General features: G+C 46.3%; 3 protein-coding genes across 9 annotated transcripts; 2 read left to right on the top strand and 1 right to left on the bottom strand.

The window, feature by feature from the left end:
* Positions 1 to 2,745: 2,745 nt before the first annotated feature.
* AGBL3 (ATP/GTP binding protein like 3) lies at positions 2,746 to 12,466 on the top strand. The gene is given in 7 exon segments (XM_032105894.1): positions 2,746 to 2,752; positions 2,939 to 3,052; positions 3,055 to 3,389; positions 3,391 to 3,696; positions 4,425 to 4,553; positions 4,713 to 4,792; positions 12,376 to 12,466. Coding segments are annotated over 7 exon segments (1,062 nt in total).
* TMEM140 (transmembrane protein 140) lies at positions 9,565 to 16,322 on the top strand. Of its 7 annotated transcripts, none has more exons than XM_032105322.1 (4): positions 9,565 to 9,752; positions 10,324 to 12,493; positions 13,149 to 13,304; positions 14,121 to 16,322. In XM_032105322.1, the coding sequence occupies exon 4, from the start codon at positions 14,171 to 14,173 to the stop codon at positions 14,714 to 14,716; it is 546 nt and encodes a 181-aa protein (XP_031961213.1). In that variant the 5' UTR covers positions 9,565 to 9,752; positions 10,324 to 12,493; positions 13,149 to 13,304; positions 14,121 to 14,170; the 3' UTR covers positions 14,717 to 16,322. The 7 variants fall into 7 exon arrangements, with proteins under 7 accessions (XP_031961213.1, XP_031961214.1, XP_031961218.1 ...); XM_032105323.1 differs by having other exon boundaries at positions 11,565 to 12,493; XM_032105327.1 differs by having other exon boundaries at positions 12,376 to 12,493.
* A 1,207-nt stretch (positions 16,323 to 17,529) lies between these two features.
* On the bottom strand, positions 17,530 to 18,635 carry CYREN (cell cycle regulator of NHEJ). Its single transcript, XM_032107612.1, has 3 exons — positions 18,502 to 18,635; positions 18,366 to 18,432; positions 17,530 to 18,040 (listed from the first exon to the last, which is right to left on the bottom strand). Exons 1-3 carry the CDS (start codon positions 18,633 to 18,635, stop codon positions 17,807 to 17,809), a joined length of 435 nt encoding a protein of 144 aa, XP_031963503.1. The 3' UTR covers positions 17,530 to 17,806.
* Between the last annotated feature and the right edge of the window lie 710 nt (positions 18,636 to 19,345).

The raw sequence follows: 19,345 nt of genomic DNA on the forward strand, positions 1-19,345 counted from the left end.
GTGAAGCTCTGAACAAAATTGGAGGTTGGTCTACTCATACTTAATGGCTCTTGACCTAGCTGAGTATTTATCTCAGTCTCACCTTGCAGCTCACCCTTAACCACCAGTTACTGAGCCAGCCATCCCTTAGAGTTAGGTATCCACTACAGTTTAAAAATGGGTTCATCAGTTTTGTGTTTAATTCCTTTACTTCTCATATATGATGTCATCTACACTTGAAACCAGATCCTTCAGATGAAGATCTTCTGTTTATTATGGGTTTTTGTCCGTTGTGAAGAGAATTAAATCTAGAAATCAGGTCTAAAGCAATGAGAATTTTTTTTCTAGTAAAAATAAGTGCTACTGCTGCTGATATCTGATTCAGACCCAAAGCAAATACAAATTTGCATGAAAACAAACTTCTATCTTTTGGTCTGATATGAGCAGATAGTAGGAAGGATGGGGAATGCTTTGAAAGCAGATCCTTTCATATCTATGATCCTATGACAAGTAATTAACTCTGAGCAATGTTGCAGTCAGTGCACAGTACCAGCAGTCCCAATCATCCAATTAATAGATTTTTTCCAAAGCCTTTTCTCTGCCTATCATTCAAGTGGCCTTTCCCAGCTTTGAAGAATTCCTGGCTGACAAGCAAGTAACCCCCTACCAACTTCAGATGTCTCTTTGTTACCCCTAAAACATGGTTTGTCCAGCTGTAGGCCTGCATTCCTACACAGAACACCTCCTTGCTGCTGTCTGTATAAGCCTGTGTTCATACCACACAAAGGCAAACAAAATAAACTAAGTTAGCCACACATGTCAATTAGAGAAATTGCTATCACAGCTAAACTAAGTGAAACAAAGCTGCAGGCAGATAAAGTTCAGACTTTAGTCCTGAGGTCTTACAGATTCAGTACAAATCTCATGTCCTGTTATTAGCAATGTCAACACTGTATTTCAGGGATATAGGGTTAAATATAAATGTCAGCTAATAAATAACTGCTTTTATGCAGTCTGTACAGAAGTCCTAGTGCAAGCCTATTCTGAGATAGTGAAAACTAAGGCAGTTTGTGTGCTTTATGTGTACAACAAATTGCAATTCAGAAATAGTAAAAAAATTTGAAATGCATAGAGGTGGGACTGAGACATCTGTGCCCTTATTCTGCTACCTTTTCCAGAGTGGATGCCCCCTACCCCTGAATCATTGTACACTACAACAGGTTTGGAGACAGTGCTGCCATAGAAAACTCCTGAAAAAGGAGTTTTTATTTAGAACTGATTTGTCTAGGAGATGGTGGGAACAGCCTAAGAAATCTTGCTGTCATATGTAGATACATGAAGTACTTGCTGTGATCTCCTTTACAAATATCATTCAAAGCCTGATGAATCAATATGATTTTCTATGTTATTTTAAAGAGCACTTGGAAATAAATTATTTTCCTGTGGGCGGGGAAAGAAATTAGTTACACAGTTACATATCTGCCTCATCATCTTTAAGTTCTGTTTGTACTGTTACTCATCTCAGAAGCCCAGATCAGCTCAAGCCATTGTTCTCAGTGAAAAACAATATGAACCAGCTTAAAATTAGTTTGTTGAGAACATACGAACAAAGAAAGATAAGAGCCAAAAAAGTAAGTGAAAAATGAGAGATGTGTAACTGCAATATCAACACTGAAGTCAGTGTTGGAAGAATATTTTGTTTTATAAACAGAACCTGCTCAGACTGGATCAGTTCTTGAATACAGGCTTCTCTGTCTGGCAAGGATTCATTGGACAGAGCTGAAGGAAGTTAGTTGCCTTATTCTATTGTTGCTGGTTGAGTATCAGAGTTATTCATTCTTTCCTGTGTTTGCTAAGTTGATCCAGTTGCCTTGGATGAACTTGGAACTTCTGGCAGTTGTTGATTTTGGTCCTGGGATACTTTTACATGGATAAGAAAGGATTATAATAATTTTGCAATCCTAGGATAACTAGTTGTGGCCACAAAATGTTCAGAAGAACAAAACTGAAAGGGATCTGGTACCTTTCTTGAGGCCAACACAGTTAGTCAAGGTTTGCAATAGACGGAAAAGCACTGGTACTCCTTGAGGTAAGTTTATTCAGAAATTAGCTACTTCTGCAGTATGGGCATATTACCTCTCACAAGTAGGTTGCTACACTTGCTACCCAGGAAAACTGGTAACTGCTGTGCAGGAAGGAACCTCTGTCCTTTGCAACTGGACACACTAATTTATTGTAAGGGACAAGATGTGGAGGAACACTCTGAATCCCAGCTCCCTGCCTTTTTGTAAACAAGGACAGGGATTTCTCTTACAGTCTTTTAGTTGCTGTTCTTTAAAAATTCAACTTTCCATATTTTTTATTACTGACTTGAACTTCGTGCACAGGCAACTGGAAGTGATTTTTATTTCAGCCTGTACAGCTCTTCAGCAAAGGGGGTGTTGTAGTATTCTGGTTTTCAGGCTTCATTAATGAAACTTTCCAACCAGGGAGAAGAAAACTGATGCCTTTAAGTGTGGCCAGTTGACCCTCCTGCTCCTGAGGAATGACAGGCATGCAGTTAGCAATTCCTGAGATAGCAAGCATCAAGCTGCAGTAGAACATGAGTGCTTGCTTAGCACTAAATGTGTTCTCTAGGTGGTAATCATGTACAAAAACTCAAGACATTTCTTAAGCACCTCCTTTTAAAGCATAGTGTGGAGAATGCTTTTAGAAGCTCTAGTTACTACCAGAAGTTCTAATCAAGATACCAGTTGCATTACTGACATGTTTGGTGAGATTAGGCATCTTTTCCCAGCAGTTGCTTAGACTTTGATTTATAACAGTGTGAATCAGATTTGCACCTGATTCACTGTAGGGTGCTTTTTCATGGCAGTGCACATTATTTGACACTACCTCATACTACAGTGCTAACCAGCATCACACTACCTGCTCTCTGCCTGCTAATGCTGTGTTTGAGTACTGGCTGACCCCACACCGACCTCCACACAAGCAGACACACAGTGGTACTACTTCCAAGCAAGCCATACGCAGGCAGGGATGCTGTAGTGCTTCGTTACTGTCAACTTTGCCAAGTAAACAGCCTGTACAAACATGGCTTGTGGCCACTGTTGTACTCAGAAACCAGTGCTAAGGAACAGCATGCGAAATGGCTGGTAGAGGACTGGAAATTAATCAAGTACTACCAAAACAGTGTGGGGCAAGACAGACATCATTATTTCTCACTCACTTGGGTGTTCCAGTTCCTTGACCAAGACACCTGCTACTTTGTCCACTACTATTATTACACCTGCAAGAACCTGCAGGAGTACCTGATGACCATCTCTAAAGGTCCAGTGCTGTCCAAATTCTGCAAGATTCACATCTCATGCTGTTCACTGTGAAACACGGTGTATATTTTAACTATCACCATCACTACCCCCCTCCAAAAGTGGCAAGGGCACTGAGCAGAAGGCTGCAATACTGATAGTGAGGGTGCATCCAGGAGAAACTAACAATTCCTGGATAATGAAGGGCTTTATGGATTTTATTCTTGGTGACTCAGGCAAAGGTCAACTCCTGAGAGACGATATTGTCTTGAAAGTGGTACCAATGTTGAATCCAGATGGTGTGATTGTGGGAAATCACCACTGCTGTTTAACAGGCCAGGAGCTGTACTTCAGATACAGATCTATCATGGTGAAATGTTCCCCTTCTCTCTGGTATACCCAAAACATGGTCAAAAGGTAATCTCATTTTCTTTCCCTTTAGAATACCCTATTCTCCTTTCCACTCTATCTTTGTTAGTTTGATGTCTCTATGTCCCTTATTATTTTGGTATTGCTTACATCTTTGCACTGCACCCAAGTCTTTCTGACTGCTTTGTTTAGGTTAAGTTTCTTTTCAGAGTGGTTTATTTTGTTCTTCAGTATTGTGCAGGTTTTCTTTAATATATTTTCTCCTTTCTGGTAATATCTTCAAAATAGAAGAATTTTCTTTAAAACATTTTCAGCATATTTCTCCCCATGTCTTCTGCAAAAATCTACTTATCAAACTGCCTATTTCTTTCATTTTCTTCTTTTCTGGCATACAACCACTTTCCAGAATGAAGTTAGGTTCAGAATAGATCCCAGATGTCCTTTTAACAGCAAAGATTGCCAAGTTTTGCTTGGCAATCTTTGTATGTTTGTATGTTTTGCTACAAATGGCTTTGATTTCTTATGCAGACTTCCACTCACAAAGGCATTGATACACTGGATATAAAATTAAATCTTCTGGTATTAAACTAAACCTTCAACTGGTAAACCAAATCCCCTCAGTTTTACTTCTATAACAAATTAACAAAAAAAAAAAGACTCTTGTGCAGAAAGTCAGTGTCAGAATTAGTATATTTAATGTTTTTCATCTTGTTACAGCCTGTTTTAAATAATGTTTGTGTTTTTTCAAATGAATGTTTTGGCCTGTAGATCCCTAACTTACAGGAGACCGATGCTTCAGGCTGCAGACAAAACACCCATTTCAACATGAAGGACTTGGAGTCCATAGGACAGTATTTTCCCAATGTATTCTTGGACTACGGTGTAAACAACAAGCAGGTGAAGGAAGTTTCCCCTAGGCCTTTTTCCCTGCCTCATTAGTCCAGCTCTGAAAAACATAACAGTCTATAGGTTTATAGCAATAATAAAGTTGATAATGCCTTTCTTTAAGCAATACACTAAATTTGTGGTGTTTCTTATTATTATCTCTGCCTGAAGGAACATAAGAAGGTAGTGAAACAACAAGCCAGGGTGAATTCCAAGGTCCTGAATTCTGATGTGTTAAACTGGAATTCCAGGTCACTTAGAACTATTCAGATATGCCACAATTTATTGTATGTTCTCTGTATCTCATAAAGAATGCCACAGTAAATGTTAGAAATGTTACTAAAATTAGACTTTTAAGAGTCACACTACTTAATTTAACAATTTTTAAAAGATTGCACACAAATTTTTTAGTCAAACCTTAACAGGCAGTTCATTGGAAGAAGCAAAGCTCTGTATCTACTCCAGGTGGCCTTCCTGAGGAGAGAAAAACTGTGTTGATACAGAGTTTGGTCTATTGCATCATTTAAATCAATATGCTTTTTTTTTGCAGCCTTACATTTTGCAGATCAATCTAGACACAATATAAGGTGTATTATTTGGTTTTGTGTAAACCTTATTTCATTAACCATGCAAGGCACTATTTTGATTCCTTTTAGCCAAAGTGGTTAAGTTCAGGATCTGCATGCTGACCAAACAATACACCTATTAAACAAGATCAGCTCCTCCTGTACAGACTGTGGATGACTTGGAGATCAGATGTGCAGGTGATTTAAGAGAGGTGGGCATTGTGTGTTATGAAGAGCTGTGCCCGTAATGTGGTCATTTATTAGGGAATAAATCTTTTGTACATTTTTTGGGGGGGAAACATTAATGGGTTGGATCTATCTCATTAAATTTAAGCTGTCCAGAGTATAGAAATCAAGATCTGAGCTTCACAACTGGTACTGAAATGCAAAGAAGCAAAAAGACACATGTATAAATTTAGATTAGATATAAGGAAAAAATTCTTCACTATGAGGGTGAAGACTCACCAGAACAGGCTGGTCAGAGAAGCTGTCGATGCTTTGTCCCTGGAAATGTTCAAGGCAGGTTGGATGGGACTTTGAGCAACCTGGCCTAGTGGAAGATGTCCCTGCCCATGGCAGGGGGGTTGGAACCAGATGATCTTTAATGTCTCTTCCAACCCTGACCACTCTATGATTCTGTGATGGTTCTATGACCTTGATGCATCATCAGAGGATTAGGTCAAATGAGAAGTGCAGACCAGTAGTATTCATTTTCCCTGTAGCTTAACCCCAATCATCTGAAGGCAGTTTTTGTTCCAAAGAAGGTGGCTTTCCACCTGTCAGCTTCTGCAGTACAGCTGAGCAAGCAGTCATAGGGTCAGGATGGGGAGGGCACCGGCGTTATGCAAGAAGTATCATGCCCATGTACTTTGGTGTCAGTCATACTTTGCAACACACAGTTCAGACTGTTCAGGAGTTGTGTTCTCCTCTCACACACGCTGAAAAGTCATCACACTGGCACTAAGGGCCCATTGCCTATATCTAAGCTCATAGACAAATGCAGCCTCAGATTTAAAAGAGTGATTTCACAGGAGGACAGTGAGACATTTTATTTTCCTGTAACCTTTATTTATTTGTTTTGCTGAGGAAAAAAAAAGGGTTGAAGCATGTTTTTCTCCTTGTTTACTTGGTGTTTGTTTTTTTGCCTGTGATTGACATACTGTTACTCAAGAGGTTTCCTATAAATACAGAAAGCAAACTCTTGTGAGTGAATGACTTTTGGAGAACTTGGGGATGAAATTTAGACAACAATAATAGTTCCTGTAAAATGTTGCTTCCTGTTTGTGACATAAATACAGTAAATAAACAACAGAAAAAGAGAAAATTTCGTAAAGGAGGAGATGTTCAGGACTGAACACCATTTTGGCCACCAAAGAGTCTGATCCTGTAAGGCTGTGCTTGCCAAGACCTATAAACACCAGTATACATGGCAAAACTATTAGTCAGGTCGAGCTTCACTAGGTCCTGTTCTGTAATTTTTGTGCTAAAATATAGGCAAAGACATCTTTCATGCAATGAAATTGTAGGGATTGCACTCATACATCTTTCATCTAATGAATTAAAGTTCTTTTTCTGGGTGTGTACCAGAAGCAAAACATGTCAGGGTGATTCTGTTACCGTGTAAAGCAAGTAACAACACTTTATCAAATGGATCACAATTCCTTCAAGAAACTTCTTAATTCTCTTCCTCTCATGATTATGTGCATTTTCCCATGTGGATCTACTTCAGTGACTAATTCAGCTTATTAGATCAAAAGACTTAACAAAATTTCTGTTGTTGATCTTGATCAAAGTTGTTAAAGGCATTTGAAAAAAGGTGAATAGCAAGGAATATCACAACTGCAGTAGAATTCTTGTCAGAAATTCATGCTGGAGCTGTACGTAGCCCTCACAGGCACTTTGCTGATGTTCGGCCCAGAAAATTATATGGCCCCAAGACATAGAATAGGAGCACTGTTACTGCTGCCTAGAGAAAGCAAACTGGTTTTGGGAAAAATGTCACATTGATGTTTCGATGGGTAATATTCTTTTTATGTACATAAACTTTATAATGCTGATCACTTTATCAATGCTTTCATTGGTTCAATAGGTAGACCAGCATTTCTCAAGCTTTTTGCATTTTATGCCAATTTTTCTTTTCAGAAGCCCAAACATATGAAAAACAGAGCAGTGGCAGTTAATACTGCTGAGAAAGCACAGCTGTCCAGGTTCCCAGACTAAAAATAAACAAGCCATAGTGAGTAGGAAGTAAGGTCCCTTGTCAGTATGATACGTTTGTATCCAGGTTCATAAATACTTACTGAAAAGAACAGCATAAGGAATTCACTCTTGAACAGCTTTCTTACATGTACTCCTTCTGGCATTGTGATTATCATGTTTATTTGCAATTGTTGGTTTGGTTTGTTGGGGCTTTTTAAACTTGTAACTGTAATATTCCCCTATGAATCAAAATGGTTACAAACTATTTTCTCTGCAGAAAAAAAACCCCTAAAATATCAGGAGAATATTTTCACAGCATTGCTAAGAACAGAAGTTATAAAAGCAGAAATACCCATATTTTTCATCCCAGGAAGAATATGCTGTGGCTATTTGGGTTTTTTCTGACCAGAGACTGATATATGACAATTCAATTTAACCACTGTAACTTTACATAAACAATTTTGTCACCAAAAGAAAAATACCAGCCTTTACATGATCACTGTTTTCCCATTAGTTATTGAACTCTTACCAAGATTCCCGTGTGCCAGCCTGGTGTACACTCCCTGAACAGCCCCAAAAGTGGCTGACTGATAATGCCTTTTTGTCAACCAGTCTTTTGGAACTTGTAGTAATAATTCATTCCTGCTTCTGTTCTTTTTTAGAAACTCAAGACACTACTCTGTTTCACAGGCTCAGGTGCTGATAATTACCCTAAGATATTTCAGGTACCTGAGCCAGTGAAAAAAAGGCAAACATTACAGGTTTGTCTAATCCTTTAAACTCCAATAGGCCATTTTTTTTTATAATCTCAAACCTCAGTAAAGAGCATGTTCCACAAAGATAAGTATGGAGTTCTCTGGCTGGGATTTCACTCAGTCTCAGAATTTGGAAGAGCTCATTTTTCTGCAATTTAAACTGTCTTCATCACATTACTACACTATGATTTACTGATTGACAACAATCTCACTGAAGAAAAAATAAACCCAAGGCAAATTCCAGAGAGGTGAAAAAATATTTTCCCTATTGGCAGTAGGGTACATGCATTTGTAATAACATGCTCATTAGGTTAAATATTATTAATGAAATTCAGTATCAACTGTATAAGGCACCTCTTTGCTTAGAATAAAAGGAGCTTCAAAATGTTGTAAATCTTCTTTGTGTCCAAGGGACACACCACCCCATACACTGTCAGACCTGGTTCATCTCACCTGTTGACCACGGACCTCACCCAGTGGTTCTGTGAGGGAAGGTATTTGCAGTGCGGCACTAAAGCCAGCTGCAGCTAAGCTGGCCCGTGTCCAGCTGGTGAGACACATCTGCTGGGTCAGGTCACGCTGAGAGAGAGCCCAGGGGCCTGGCCTGCAGCACTGATTTGGACACTTGAGGAGATGCGGTCAGTGCGGGGGCTGTGCCTGTCACATCAGCCAAGGCACTGGAGATCCAGGTCTTGAGAAAAAAGACACATCAGTCACTCATAGCATGGAAGGGAGATGAAGTTAAAAGGGTGTGTGTCCCCTTCTCCCAGCCTCTGGGCACAGATCATTACAGCTGTAATAGTCTTCTGTGGGATAGGAGGTCCAGTTAAGTAGAGTTCAAGTACAGTTTAAGTATGGTACAGTTGAGTATATTGCAGTGTTACGATGCGTAAGAGCTTGCCTGCCAAAGAGGAGATTAATAAAGAATGTCTTTTTAAATGTTTTAAATGTTTTTGCAGTCTTGGCAGCTTCCCAGCTGCAGATATTCATTCCTAGATATCGTGTACCATACCCAAGTCTGCTAGTAGGACAAACAGTTCCAGATCTGCCCAGGACGACTAAAGGAAGGAGAGTTTTGCCCCTTACATCACTCAAGGTTTCAGCGGTTTCCTTGAGCAGCAGCCACCTTGCACTGTGCCTGCATAAACATGTTGGCTGCGGGCGAGGGAAGCTTGGGCGACGCTGTGTCTGGGAAGCAGAGGGAGGGGATCAGCGTCCCAAGTGCAAGAAGGGCCATGTTGTCAGCAACCTCTGGCAGTGCTGCGGTACCGGGGTCGGTGCTGGCACGGTCAGTCACCTCTAAAGAAGTGTCCATACAAAACAAAACAAATTCATCTAAGCCCTCATGGACACCCAAGCTACTCGAATAGCACAAAAGTCATGGATGAGCTTAGCCCGGTCACTTACTCGTGCTGCTCTGCACAGCAGGGAGAAGGAACGCAAACTTGACCCCGGCTCACATTGCGCAGCTGGGCTTGGTTTGTTTTCTTGCTCGTATTCAGCTGACTATCGGGAAAGAGCGCTGCCCTCAGAAGCGAAAGAGAAAGCAGATAACGATCCACACGTGATAGAACAGGGGCTGTGGTGCCAGCGCAGGACCGGCAGGAGCCAGAAACCCGCTCGGCACCTAGAACGGCGCCACAGCCCTCTCCAGCGTGTTTCAGCTCCACACCCACGCAAATGGGCAGTCTGTAAGTATCCTCCACTGAGACACCCCCCCCCCCCCCCCCCCCTTTTTTAATGTCACTGGCATTGGGGAGAACTGCCAGAAGAAGTGGCGTTGCAGGGTGCAGATGTCTTGGAGGGTCCTTCCCCTGCTGTAAAACATTTCGCGGGCAGTTCCCGCACAGTCTGCTCCATTTGCTGCTGGTTGATTTCTGTTTACCGGCAATCCTTCACTTGTCAGTGGTCTTTCTTCAGCCATGGTTTCTCTGCAGCTAAGCCTGCCTGAGGGGGAAAGATGATCGGGATAGCTGGGGTGGGGAGATAGGGAGGTGGTGAAGGAAAAGTGTCACGTGCAAAGCTCGACACTTTCCCATCACTCTTGTACAGCATGTCTCCCCGCAGCAGCCAGGGAGAGGGGATGCAGGAAAGTCAAGCTGTCTGGGGCGCTCTTCAGCGCAAAAGGAAATGCCCATTCCCTCGTCCCTTTGCACTCAGCCCCACTGCAGCGGCATCCAATGGCTCCACAGAAATTCTCGTCCCTGCACAGAGGCCAGACACTGTATCAGAGCTGTATTCCTTCCTGTCTCCTTTGCCCAGGCACTCTGCCAGCAGCTTGCTGGAGGAAGGCACAGCCCCAGCCTGGGAAGGCTGCCCACCTGCCTACGAGCAGCAGAGGAAAGGGCTGTGCAGTCCCAAAAGCACAGAAGGTGCCTGGAGCCTTATTTCCCACACAAAGACCTCAGGGAGCTCCTGAGCCATTCACATGGGGCCTCTCTCTGCCGGGGAGGCTGAGACACAAAGCTCTCCTATGGTGAAACCCAGTGTTTCCAGCAATGCCAGTCCAGGAACAAGGAGGCTGAATCCAGGCTGGGGCTCGCTGTGCTGTGTTCAGGTTCTCGCACCTTTGAGGAAGAGCCACAGAGATTCCCATCCAAAGGCATAGACACCTCCTTAGAGGCAGTGAGGCTGCAGCTGTCTGGGAAAAACCCAAGCTGTACACTGGGTGAGAGCTCTTTCCTGTTTGTCCCTTGCTTCTCAGACAGGCTGCTGCCAATCCTGCCTCAGTGATGAGCTGCAGAGCTCACAAATGTCATATCTGTGGCTGCACTGTGCCAGGTCTCAGCCTTCACTGTCTCCAGGCCAGTCATGTGTTCTCTATCCAGCTGGCACGGGACCATCCCAGGCATGTTTCTGGTCCTATCAGTCACACCTAGGGACAGGGATTTACCTACTGGGCTGGGCTGGGCTGGGCTGGGCTGGGCTGGGCTGGGGAAGCAGCAGGAGGCTGAAGGGCAAAGATGCCAGCAATGTGGCAGTGAACAGAGGGACATCACTGGGAAAATACGTCCTTACACACATGAGCCACAAAACAGAGGAGAGGGCAGAGGTACTATGGGCTTTCCCCAGGTCCTCATATATGCAGAGATCACACAGCAGCACAGGGTCTCTGAGGGGGTTGTCCTCTATCCCTATTTCCACAAACCTGATAGGAATTTAATTCTCCATCCCCCCTCTAGTTAACATGTGCAACTAGGGCAATTTTTAATTGCTTTTATATTTCATGGATGCCAAGGGAGTGAGAGCGAGATGATTGAACAAAAAGCCATGTTTCTAGAAGCCTGCCTTCCTTAGGAAACCAGTCTAAAGAAATACAGCAGCAAGGGTTTGTGGGTGGGCAGGGCCAGGAGTCGGCTGGGCTGTAGTGGTGTCCTAAGTTACAATGCAAGATGTGCCCACAAGCATGTATTCTATCACCATCTTCATGAGCTGTTAAAACCAGGTGGAGCAGTGCTCCCTGCCTCCTCCCTCAACACTGTGTCCTGTTAATGGCCCATCAGCGCCTTATCTCGAGTCATTCCACTGCGAGATGCTCCGCCCAGAGGGAGGAACCAAGCATCTCATCCTGCATATAAACTGGGATTTTTGAAGACTACAGGCAGCCTTTCCCACTGGATTTCCAGAGGACAAGAGCTACATACCTACCACTGGACTTTCTGAGGAAGACCAGATCTTTCTGCACAGGATCACTGCTTCAACAGAGCCACATCTATTCACTTCAGGAGGTCTGCAGCCACCACCTTATCGGACTGCTACCGCTACCCTGACTAACAGGGTCAGGTCGTATCTGACTGTCAGTTTAGATCAGTTTTTTCCCTGCCTTGTTTTATATATATATATATTAGTAAAGAACTGTTATTCCTATTTCCCATATCTTTGCCTGAAAACCCCTTGATTTCAAAATTATAATAATTTGGAGGGAAAGGGGGTTGCATCTTCCATTCCAAGGGAGGCTCCTGCCTTCCTTAGCAGACACCTTTCTTTCAAACCAAGTGGTCACACCTCTGAGGTCTAACAGAAATCCCTGGAGACCTGGGATTTCAGCCAGCCAAGAGCTCCCTCCAAGTGCAGCTTGTTCTTCCTCTTGAGGACTGCAAGGCCTGACAGCAGGGAGAACAGTGAGTGGCGTGAGCCCTTGAGGAACAGGGAGAGGGTGCCTGGGTACACAAGACCACGTGTAAAACAAACTAAGGAGCAATACCAGCAGCAAGACAAACCATGGTGAAATTACACGTGCTCGAGGTCTCATTCTGCAGCACTCTCTGTGCCCAAGCATAGATATTTTCCTGGTTGCTTGTGTCTTCATTGCAGATTCAGAACAATGGGCACCTTCCATGTGAACTTCCAGTCTCTCCAGAAGCCTGTTGTGAAGAAGCCCTCCAAGGGAGACTACAAGAAGTGAGGGGAAAGTGACCAGGGAAGTGCTCAGGTTGGTGTCTGATGCTGTGACACCCCGCCCCCCCCCCCCCTCCATGGTATGTGTGTGTGCTGCTCCTGCGAGAAGTTTGGGACTGAGAAGCTTCGTCTTTGTGCTCATTAAACGGAGGTGCTCCACTTCCAAGTTTCCAGGGAGAGGAGTGGGAGGGGGACGCTGAGAGGTCTCTAGTCACCAGTACTGCCGCCAGCTGCTGAGTACAGATTGAGTGGAGTCTCTCCTGGCACTCTAAAAACTCAGAGGCTGTACCAAATTCACAATCAGCTTTGGGTGATGGTCTAGGAGGACATCCAGGGTATCACAGATTCACAGAATATTCTGAGTTGGAAGGGACAGAGTCTAATTCTTAAGTAAATGGGCCACACAGGATTAAAGGATGATATATCACTGGGCAATAGGCAGTGGAAGGGGACAGCAGGGCCAATGTGAACTTCTTGAAGGAAAGTGATAAATGATTCTCGACAGATAATGCTTGTCAGAGGGAAGAAAAAGTTATTTGCGAAGTCTCAAGCCTGAGGCTGAGCTTGAAGCCAAGGTCTGTGAGTCCTGTGTTTATGCCTCTCTGCAGACCTGAGTGGACAGTGCTTCAATGCCATGTGGCTCTGCAGCCAGTGATACCCTTTCCTGATGCCACTTCCCTGTTTTTCAGCGGGAAGCAGAAGCCTGCAAGACAGCACTGAGGACAGTACACATTCCTGGGAGAGCAGCAGAGCTGGGTTTGTCAACCAGTCTGAGACAGGAGCAAGGTGGATGGCAATCACAGGTGTGCCTCAGTAGCACCCGTGTCCCTGGGCCTCAGAGGAAGGTGAGTGGCTGCACGTGGTTCCAGGGTACCTCTCTGACCTGGGCACCTGCCTGTAGGGCACTGGTCCCCAAGCAACCAAGACAGAGGAGCACCATGTCTGCCAGAGGTATTCAGTCCTGCTGTGCTCAGGGATCTACAAGCATGCAAGGACCTCAGGCGCTTGTGGAGTTCAGATGCTGGAAATGGGTGGTATCAATGGCACTGGGTTTCCCAGACCTATAGGACAAGGGCAGGGAGGCAAGGGGAGCCCTGCAGTTCAGATCCTGTCATGTCTGCATTTTACTCAGTAGTCCAAAGATCACAAGGGATGTCTCTGACTAGAACTGAAAGAAAGCATTTTCCCAGAATAGCTCTTAACCCCCACTTCTTTTACTCAATAGTCCAAAGATCAACAAGGGATGTCCTTGTCTGATAAAAACTGAAAGAAAGGCGTTATCCCTGAATAGCTCTTAACCTACTTGTTACCCAACAGCAGTTCTGCTCTCCTCCCAGCACTGCAGTTTGTTGACAAATGCCTCTTTTCCAGGGAGACCATGGTGCAAAGGGCATGTGTGGGGCTGAGTCATACTCTCCTCTCAGTACTGGTCCAAACATGGGACATCATTAAACCACCTTTGCTGTGACCAAAAATGCACCAAATGTACCCCCCTTGGCCCAGTAACATATGTGCAGCAGAGTCCTAGGTGGGACAGGGACACTCCTGTTCTATTTGCAAGGGGAATCCCTAAACTCCAGCCATAAGGCTCAGAGTCCAACTTGGGAAGAGTGCCATAACAGGCAACAACTGAGGGGTCCCCCCTTCACGTTTTGCAACAGGCATCCCCACGGCAGCTTTTACCTTGGTAGCAAGAAAACTTGTGGGCACCATGATGGCTCTGCTGCGACCAAGGAGTGCCGAGAACCTGTTCTACGTGCTGACTTTACTGGAGACTGTTGGGACCTTGGCCTTGATGTCCTACGCACTGCTGTGGGAATTTGGAAACCTGGTAAACCTCCCAGACAAACGCATTGGCTTTTACAACTTCTGCCTGTGGAATGACACAGCTGGGGAGCTGCTGTGCCTGGGGAACGAACAGCTAGAGGAGATGGGCATCAATCTACTACAAATAGCATTTGCCACGGTTTGTGTGTATAGCTGCCTGGTCTTCATCATGTTCCACCTCGTTTATGTTTTATTTATGCATTACACAGGGCAGAGAGAGGGATGGAAGATGATCCTCATCATACCCTTCAGCAAGATTATAATCCTGTCTGGAGGCCTGGCTATGTTTCTTTTACAAACCTCGCAGTGGATTAATCTCTCTGATTTCACTGGTGGCTTCCTGGCACTGCTTGGGACTTGGGCTCTGCTACTGCTCCAGATTCTCACTGCCACTGTGTACCTCAGCTGGGCCAAGCTCAGGTACATATGAGTCAAAGCCCTTTAACTGAGGAGGCCCTGCCCACTAAGATTTGACAGTGAAGAAGATACAAGAACTATCGTTACCATGATTTAATATAGTAATCCTAATACAGCTTTACTCCCTAGCAATAATTTGATCCCTAGTCCAAAGGCTCATGTCAAGCCATGCTCTGGCACATTGCTGTGTGCAGCACTCCTGCATCGAGCTAGTAGCAGACACCAACAGCCACAGCACAAGCACGGAAGCTTCCCAGGTACAACAGCATGTGACACCCCTCAGTTTGGGGCACAGCATCAAAGTGACAGCATTTCTGGCCCTGACCCAAAGAGCAGTGAAGGTAGCAGAACCAGCATACAGTGGACACAGCCTTCTGCCCACACCTAGTCTAAGTACAGGCAAACAGAGAAGCAAACAAGCTTTCTTTCTTGGAGTTGCCCAGAAAATCTGCTCCTTCTCCATCTCCTGGACTAACCAGAAATGCCTTCAAGGTAATTGTGACTTGAGGAGCTGTGGCTTCATGCTGCCATCACAGCAGTGGCACCCTCAGAGGTGCACTTGTACTTTACCTGCTGGAATAATATCTAGAGTGACTCTGACTTAGCTCATTAGGGTGATGCGCCCCACATGCACCCCAGCAGCAGCAGAGCACATGGAGGGAGGCAGCCACAACTCAAGGAACACAGCCCTAATTGAGGGTTTCCTTGAGAAAGCAGAGGATTTTGGTGCAGAGCTCCAGGTTTGTTCCCACTAATATTATGGGGCTGAGCCCAGCACTCCAACAGCCTTTGACACTCCAGGAGCAATGATTCTGTGTGAGGACAGCTTGCCACAAAGCCAGCTCAGCACATGCCGCGCAAGGGCAAGCTCAGGGCGCAGGGCCAGGGCTGCTGGGGTGCAGTGCCCCAGCTGGACCATTGTACCCAGAGCACTGGATGGGGTCTCCATGGCATGACAGCACACAGCAGTGCTCCCTGCATTTCTGTAACCTCGCACAAAGAAATGCCTGCTTTGCCCCCATCCCCTTTAGGGTGAAAGTAAGTTGCTAGTATCTCATAATATGTGGTTAGATCTAATTAACTAACAAAATGTTTTTAAGACCTTTTGCCCCACCACATAAGAGGATCTGTAGATTATGTTTAACTAGTAACTAACAAATGTTCAGGAAAATGTAACCAAGTAGGTAATTTCTTTGTAAGTAGACAGGATACAAATCGCTTAAAATAAATAAGCAGCCAATCAACAACCAACTTTCGAAGCTGTGAAGTAAGCCATCTAGAACGACAAGGAAGTAACACCAGAAAGAACCGGTTTTGTAGTTTGAAAACAAGACAACAGACTGCGCATGCACCAATTAAGAAAGTGCAATTGAAGGACAAGTGACGAAGACTACCAAACGACCACCAAAAGGATTGTAATAAACCCTAAACGACACTAGATGGCAGAAAAGGCTTAAATAGTTGACTCCGGTTTTTATAATCACTTTTCAAAATAGGCATTTTGTTACTGAGATTTGTCTGTGTAATGAATATGTAACAGCCTTGTAAATAAAAACTGCATTAATTCACCCAGTGGTCGGGAGCACTTACGTAAATAAAGAATGCCTGCTTAACAGTGATATCCTTTGCTGTTGAGTGAATTTGTTTCAAGGGACATGAGGGTCTGTTTTCTGTTGGGGAGGATGAAAGTTTGGTGAGAAAGTTTCACAGGTATGTAGGCTTGGCAGAAAGATCTGCCAAGTAGAAACTGGGGATGAGATAGAAATGGAAGCAAGTTTTGATATAGAGTAAAAAATGTTTTGCTGAAACAGTGATCGATGAGTAACTGAGAAGGCAAAGGTTGGAGATGAGCTAGAAGGAGATTTTTAGGAATAAGACAAAAGTATGTGACTACAAACAAAGACATGTTTTTCACCAAGTAAATAAGTCTCAAGAAGAGCATAAGTAAATAGAAAACATGTCTTTACCAAAAAGAGAGATATCGCAGGCAAACAAGAAATGTTGATGTAGGAAGAAGAAAAGAGGTCTGAGAATTTTCCATTGTAAGCTTAAATTGTAACTTACTTACTCCTGTGATTGGATAATAATGACTGTAATATGGTGATGGTAGTAGTTATGATAGGCTATAGGCAAATGTAAAGGTGTTGTGTATGGTGCTTATTGGTTGTTATGTATTAAGATACTCTGCAAAGAAAAGTATATAATGCTTTGTAACTTGAACAGAAAGCGGCTTCAGGTGTGCCTACAGCTGGAGCTGGCAGCTGTAGGGCTGGCTCTGGATACCCACTCCCTGAAATGCTGTAACTTTGCCTATGCAAGAAACAGCTTTCAAGAGAGCTGCCTGAAGTGCAGACAGCCTTCGTGAACCTTTCTCCTCTAGTTTTCCCTCTTGCTTCAGCCTTGGTGGGGATGAGGCTGGTGATGCTGGTTTGACTGATTCTTCATTTCAATACAGGCTCTCACACCTGGCCTCATGCAGTTTGTTCATCTCCCTTTTGGACTGGGAAGAGGATACTGAGCCATCTTCATCCCTTCCTAGACCCCCATGCATGCTGCCATGGGACCAGCTCCCTCAGGGCAGTCCTGGCCCCTGTCAGTCTTCCTCAGCCGTGGGAGGACTGCTAGAGTCTGGTGGCAAAGTCAGCACCAGGTCCAATGGAGACAGCCTGCCAGGCCCCACTGCAGCTGTGACAGAGGGACCACAAGGACAAGGGAGCTCCCAAGGCTGAACCATGACGATGTAGCTCTGCCAGCAAAGGTACTCCAGGTCAGCACCTCCCTGCTCCCCTCCAGTCCCAACACTGACTCACCAAAGGGATGCTCACAGAAACCCGAATGTCCTCTTTAATCTGTCTATGCTCTGAGATGTGAAACAGAAACGAACACATCCGAATCTGGAGCCAAATCCTAGCACAGAGTGGGAGAAGTGAGTACCTCCTCTTTCCCCCTCTGGCCTTCATGGGTATCCTACCAGCTAAACAGGGCCAACACAGTAGATGGATGCACAGCCCTCTCCAGGCCCTCCTCCCACCGTTTTCCGGGCCGTGGGAAGAGACACCCTCCCCATTGTGCCCTCTGCTCCTGGGGAGTCAGAGAGGAGATGTTAGCTGAAAAATATCTCCCTGACGTATTTCAGGACATCGTCCTCAGAGTCCTCCTCGCCTGTCCTCTCAGCGTCAGCACCAGGACCAGGAGGGGATGGAAGTGCCAGACTGTGGTCACTGCCTCCATCCGTGTTGGCCGTGCTTCCAGAAGCCTCGTCTGGTGTTGCCGGGAGCTCCTGGTCCTTTTCACTCCTGGACCGGCCCTTCTCTTCACCTTCTTTGCTCTGCAGATTCTGACCAGAGGGAAAACAACAAGCCCCGGCCGTGCGTGACTTCACCCCGGGACCACTCCAAGGAGTAGGAGAGCAGCCCAACATTCCCGTGAGCCTCCCCTCCACAGGCCCCAGGTCGCGGTTCGGCCCTGCAGAGCCGCTGGGAAAGAGAGGAGGGGACCGGGAAAGCCATGCGGCACCCGATAGCATCCCCCGAACCCCTCACAGAGAGAGGCCACCAGGCAAGCGCGAGCAGCAGCGCTCCCCGCCCGTCCTCCGCCCCGCTGCCCGGCCGTGCTCGGGTACGGCCAGGGCCGCGTCCCCACCCCCGGAGGTCCCGGCTCACCTCGGCCAGGACCGCCAGGGCCACCTCCACCAGCTCGGCCTCGTTCATGCAGTACAGCGCCGCCGGCCTGGGCAGCGCACAGGGGACGCTCAGCGCGGGCAGCGCCCGGGCTCTCCCGCCCGCCCGCCGCCCCAGCCGCTCCCCCGCCCCAGCGGCGCTACCTGCGCCCCGCCGCCGCCCGGCCCCGGGGGACGGCGCCGCCGCCGCCCGCTCGTCCCCTGCCGCCCCCATCCAGGCCGGGAGCTGCCGCCGCCGTGCGCCCGCCGCCATTCCCGAGCGGGGCGGTGCCGCCGGGGCGCCTTCCGCCCGTCACGCCGCGGCTGCTTCCCCGCCCAGCCGGAGTGCAGGGGAGCTGGAAAAGCAGCCCCAAGCCGCCCTAAAACTCACGTCACGACAGAGCCCCGCGTCTGATCAGGCGGGGTGGGAGGCGACGCAAGCAGGCAGGCAGCCAGTGAGGCCGTGCATGCCTCGATGTTCCGTCAAGGAGCATCATAGCTCTGAGCCAGCTGCGGAGCAGACGGCACGTTTGGAACGAGACGTGCCAGCCGCCGGGCCCCGGGCAGTCTGGCGGGCCGGGCCGGGCCGGGCCGCCCCGAGCGCTCCGTTACGGCCGCGCTGTGAGGCCCCGAGCGCGCCCGCAGCCTGAGGCCCCCCCTGCAGGGCAGCCGCGGCGGGCCCGGCGGCACCGCTCTGCCGGAGCGGCGGGGGCTCGTGCCGGGAAGAGCGGAGAGAGGGGAGCCCGGACAAAGCACGGAGTAAAAGCTCCTCTAGGAATACAGCACTGTTGAGCATTGTTCTAGCAAAACATGTTCATTCCTTCCCTCCAGGCTTCTGGCACAGTATCCATGTTGTGCTAATGCATAATTTTGCATAGCAGCCTTGGGCTGGAGCATGTTTTATATACTTTCTTTCCCTGGTCGGGGGTTTTTGTTTTGCTTTTAGTCCTACTTATGAAGCAAACCTGAAAGTGGTCTCTCTCC

The sequence above is a fragment of the Corvus moneduloides genome, chromosome 4 (genome assembly GCF_009650955.1).
Source record: "Corvus moneduloides isolate bCorMon1 chromosome 4, bCorMon1.pri, whole genome shotgun sequence".
Lineage (NCBI taxonomy): Eukaryota > Metazoa > Chordata > Aves > Passeriformes > Corvidae > Corvus > Corvus moneduloides.

What these genes read in the sequence shown, in the direction of transcription:
- TMEM140 (XM_032105322.1), top strand. Translation starts at nt 14,171, where the DNA reads ATGATGGCTCTGCTGCGACCAAGGAGTGCCGAGAACCTGTTCTACGTG.
- CYREN (XM_032107612.1), bottom strand. Translation starts at nt 18,635, where the DNA reads ATGGCGGCGGGCGCACGGCGGCGGCAGCTCCCGGCCTGGATGGGGGCG. An exon ending in GCCGCTGGGGCGGGGGAGCG is followed by an intron (nt 18,433 to 18,501) that starts GCTGGGGCGGCG and finishes TGCGCTGCCCAG; the next exon opens with GCCGGCGGCGCTGTACTGCA. An exon ending in CCCTGGCGGTCCTGGCCGAG is followed by an intron (nt 18,041 to 18,365) that starts GTGAGCCGGGAC and finishes CCCTCTGGTCAG; the next exon opens with AATCTGCAGAGCAAAGAAGG.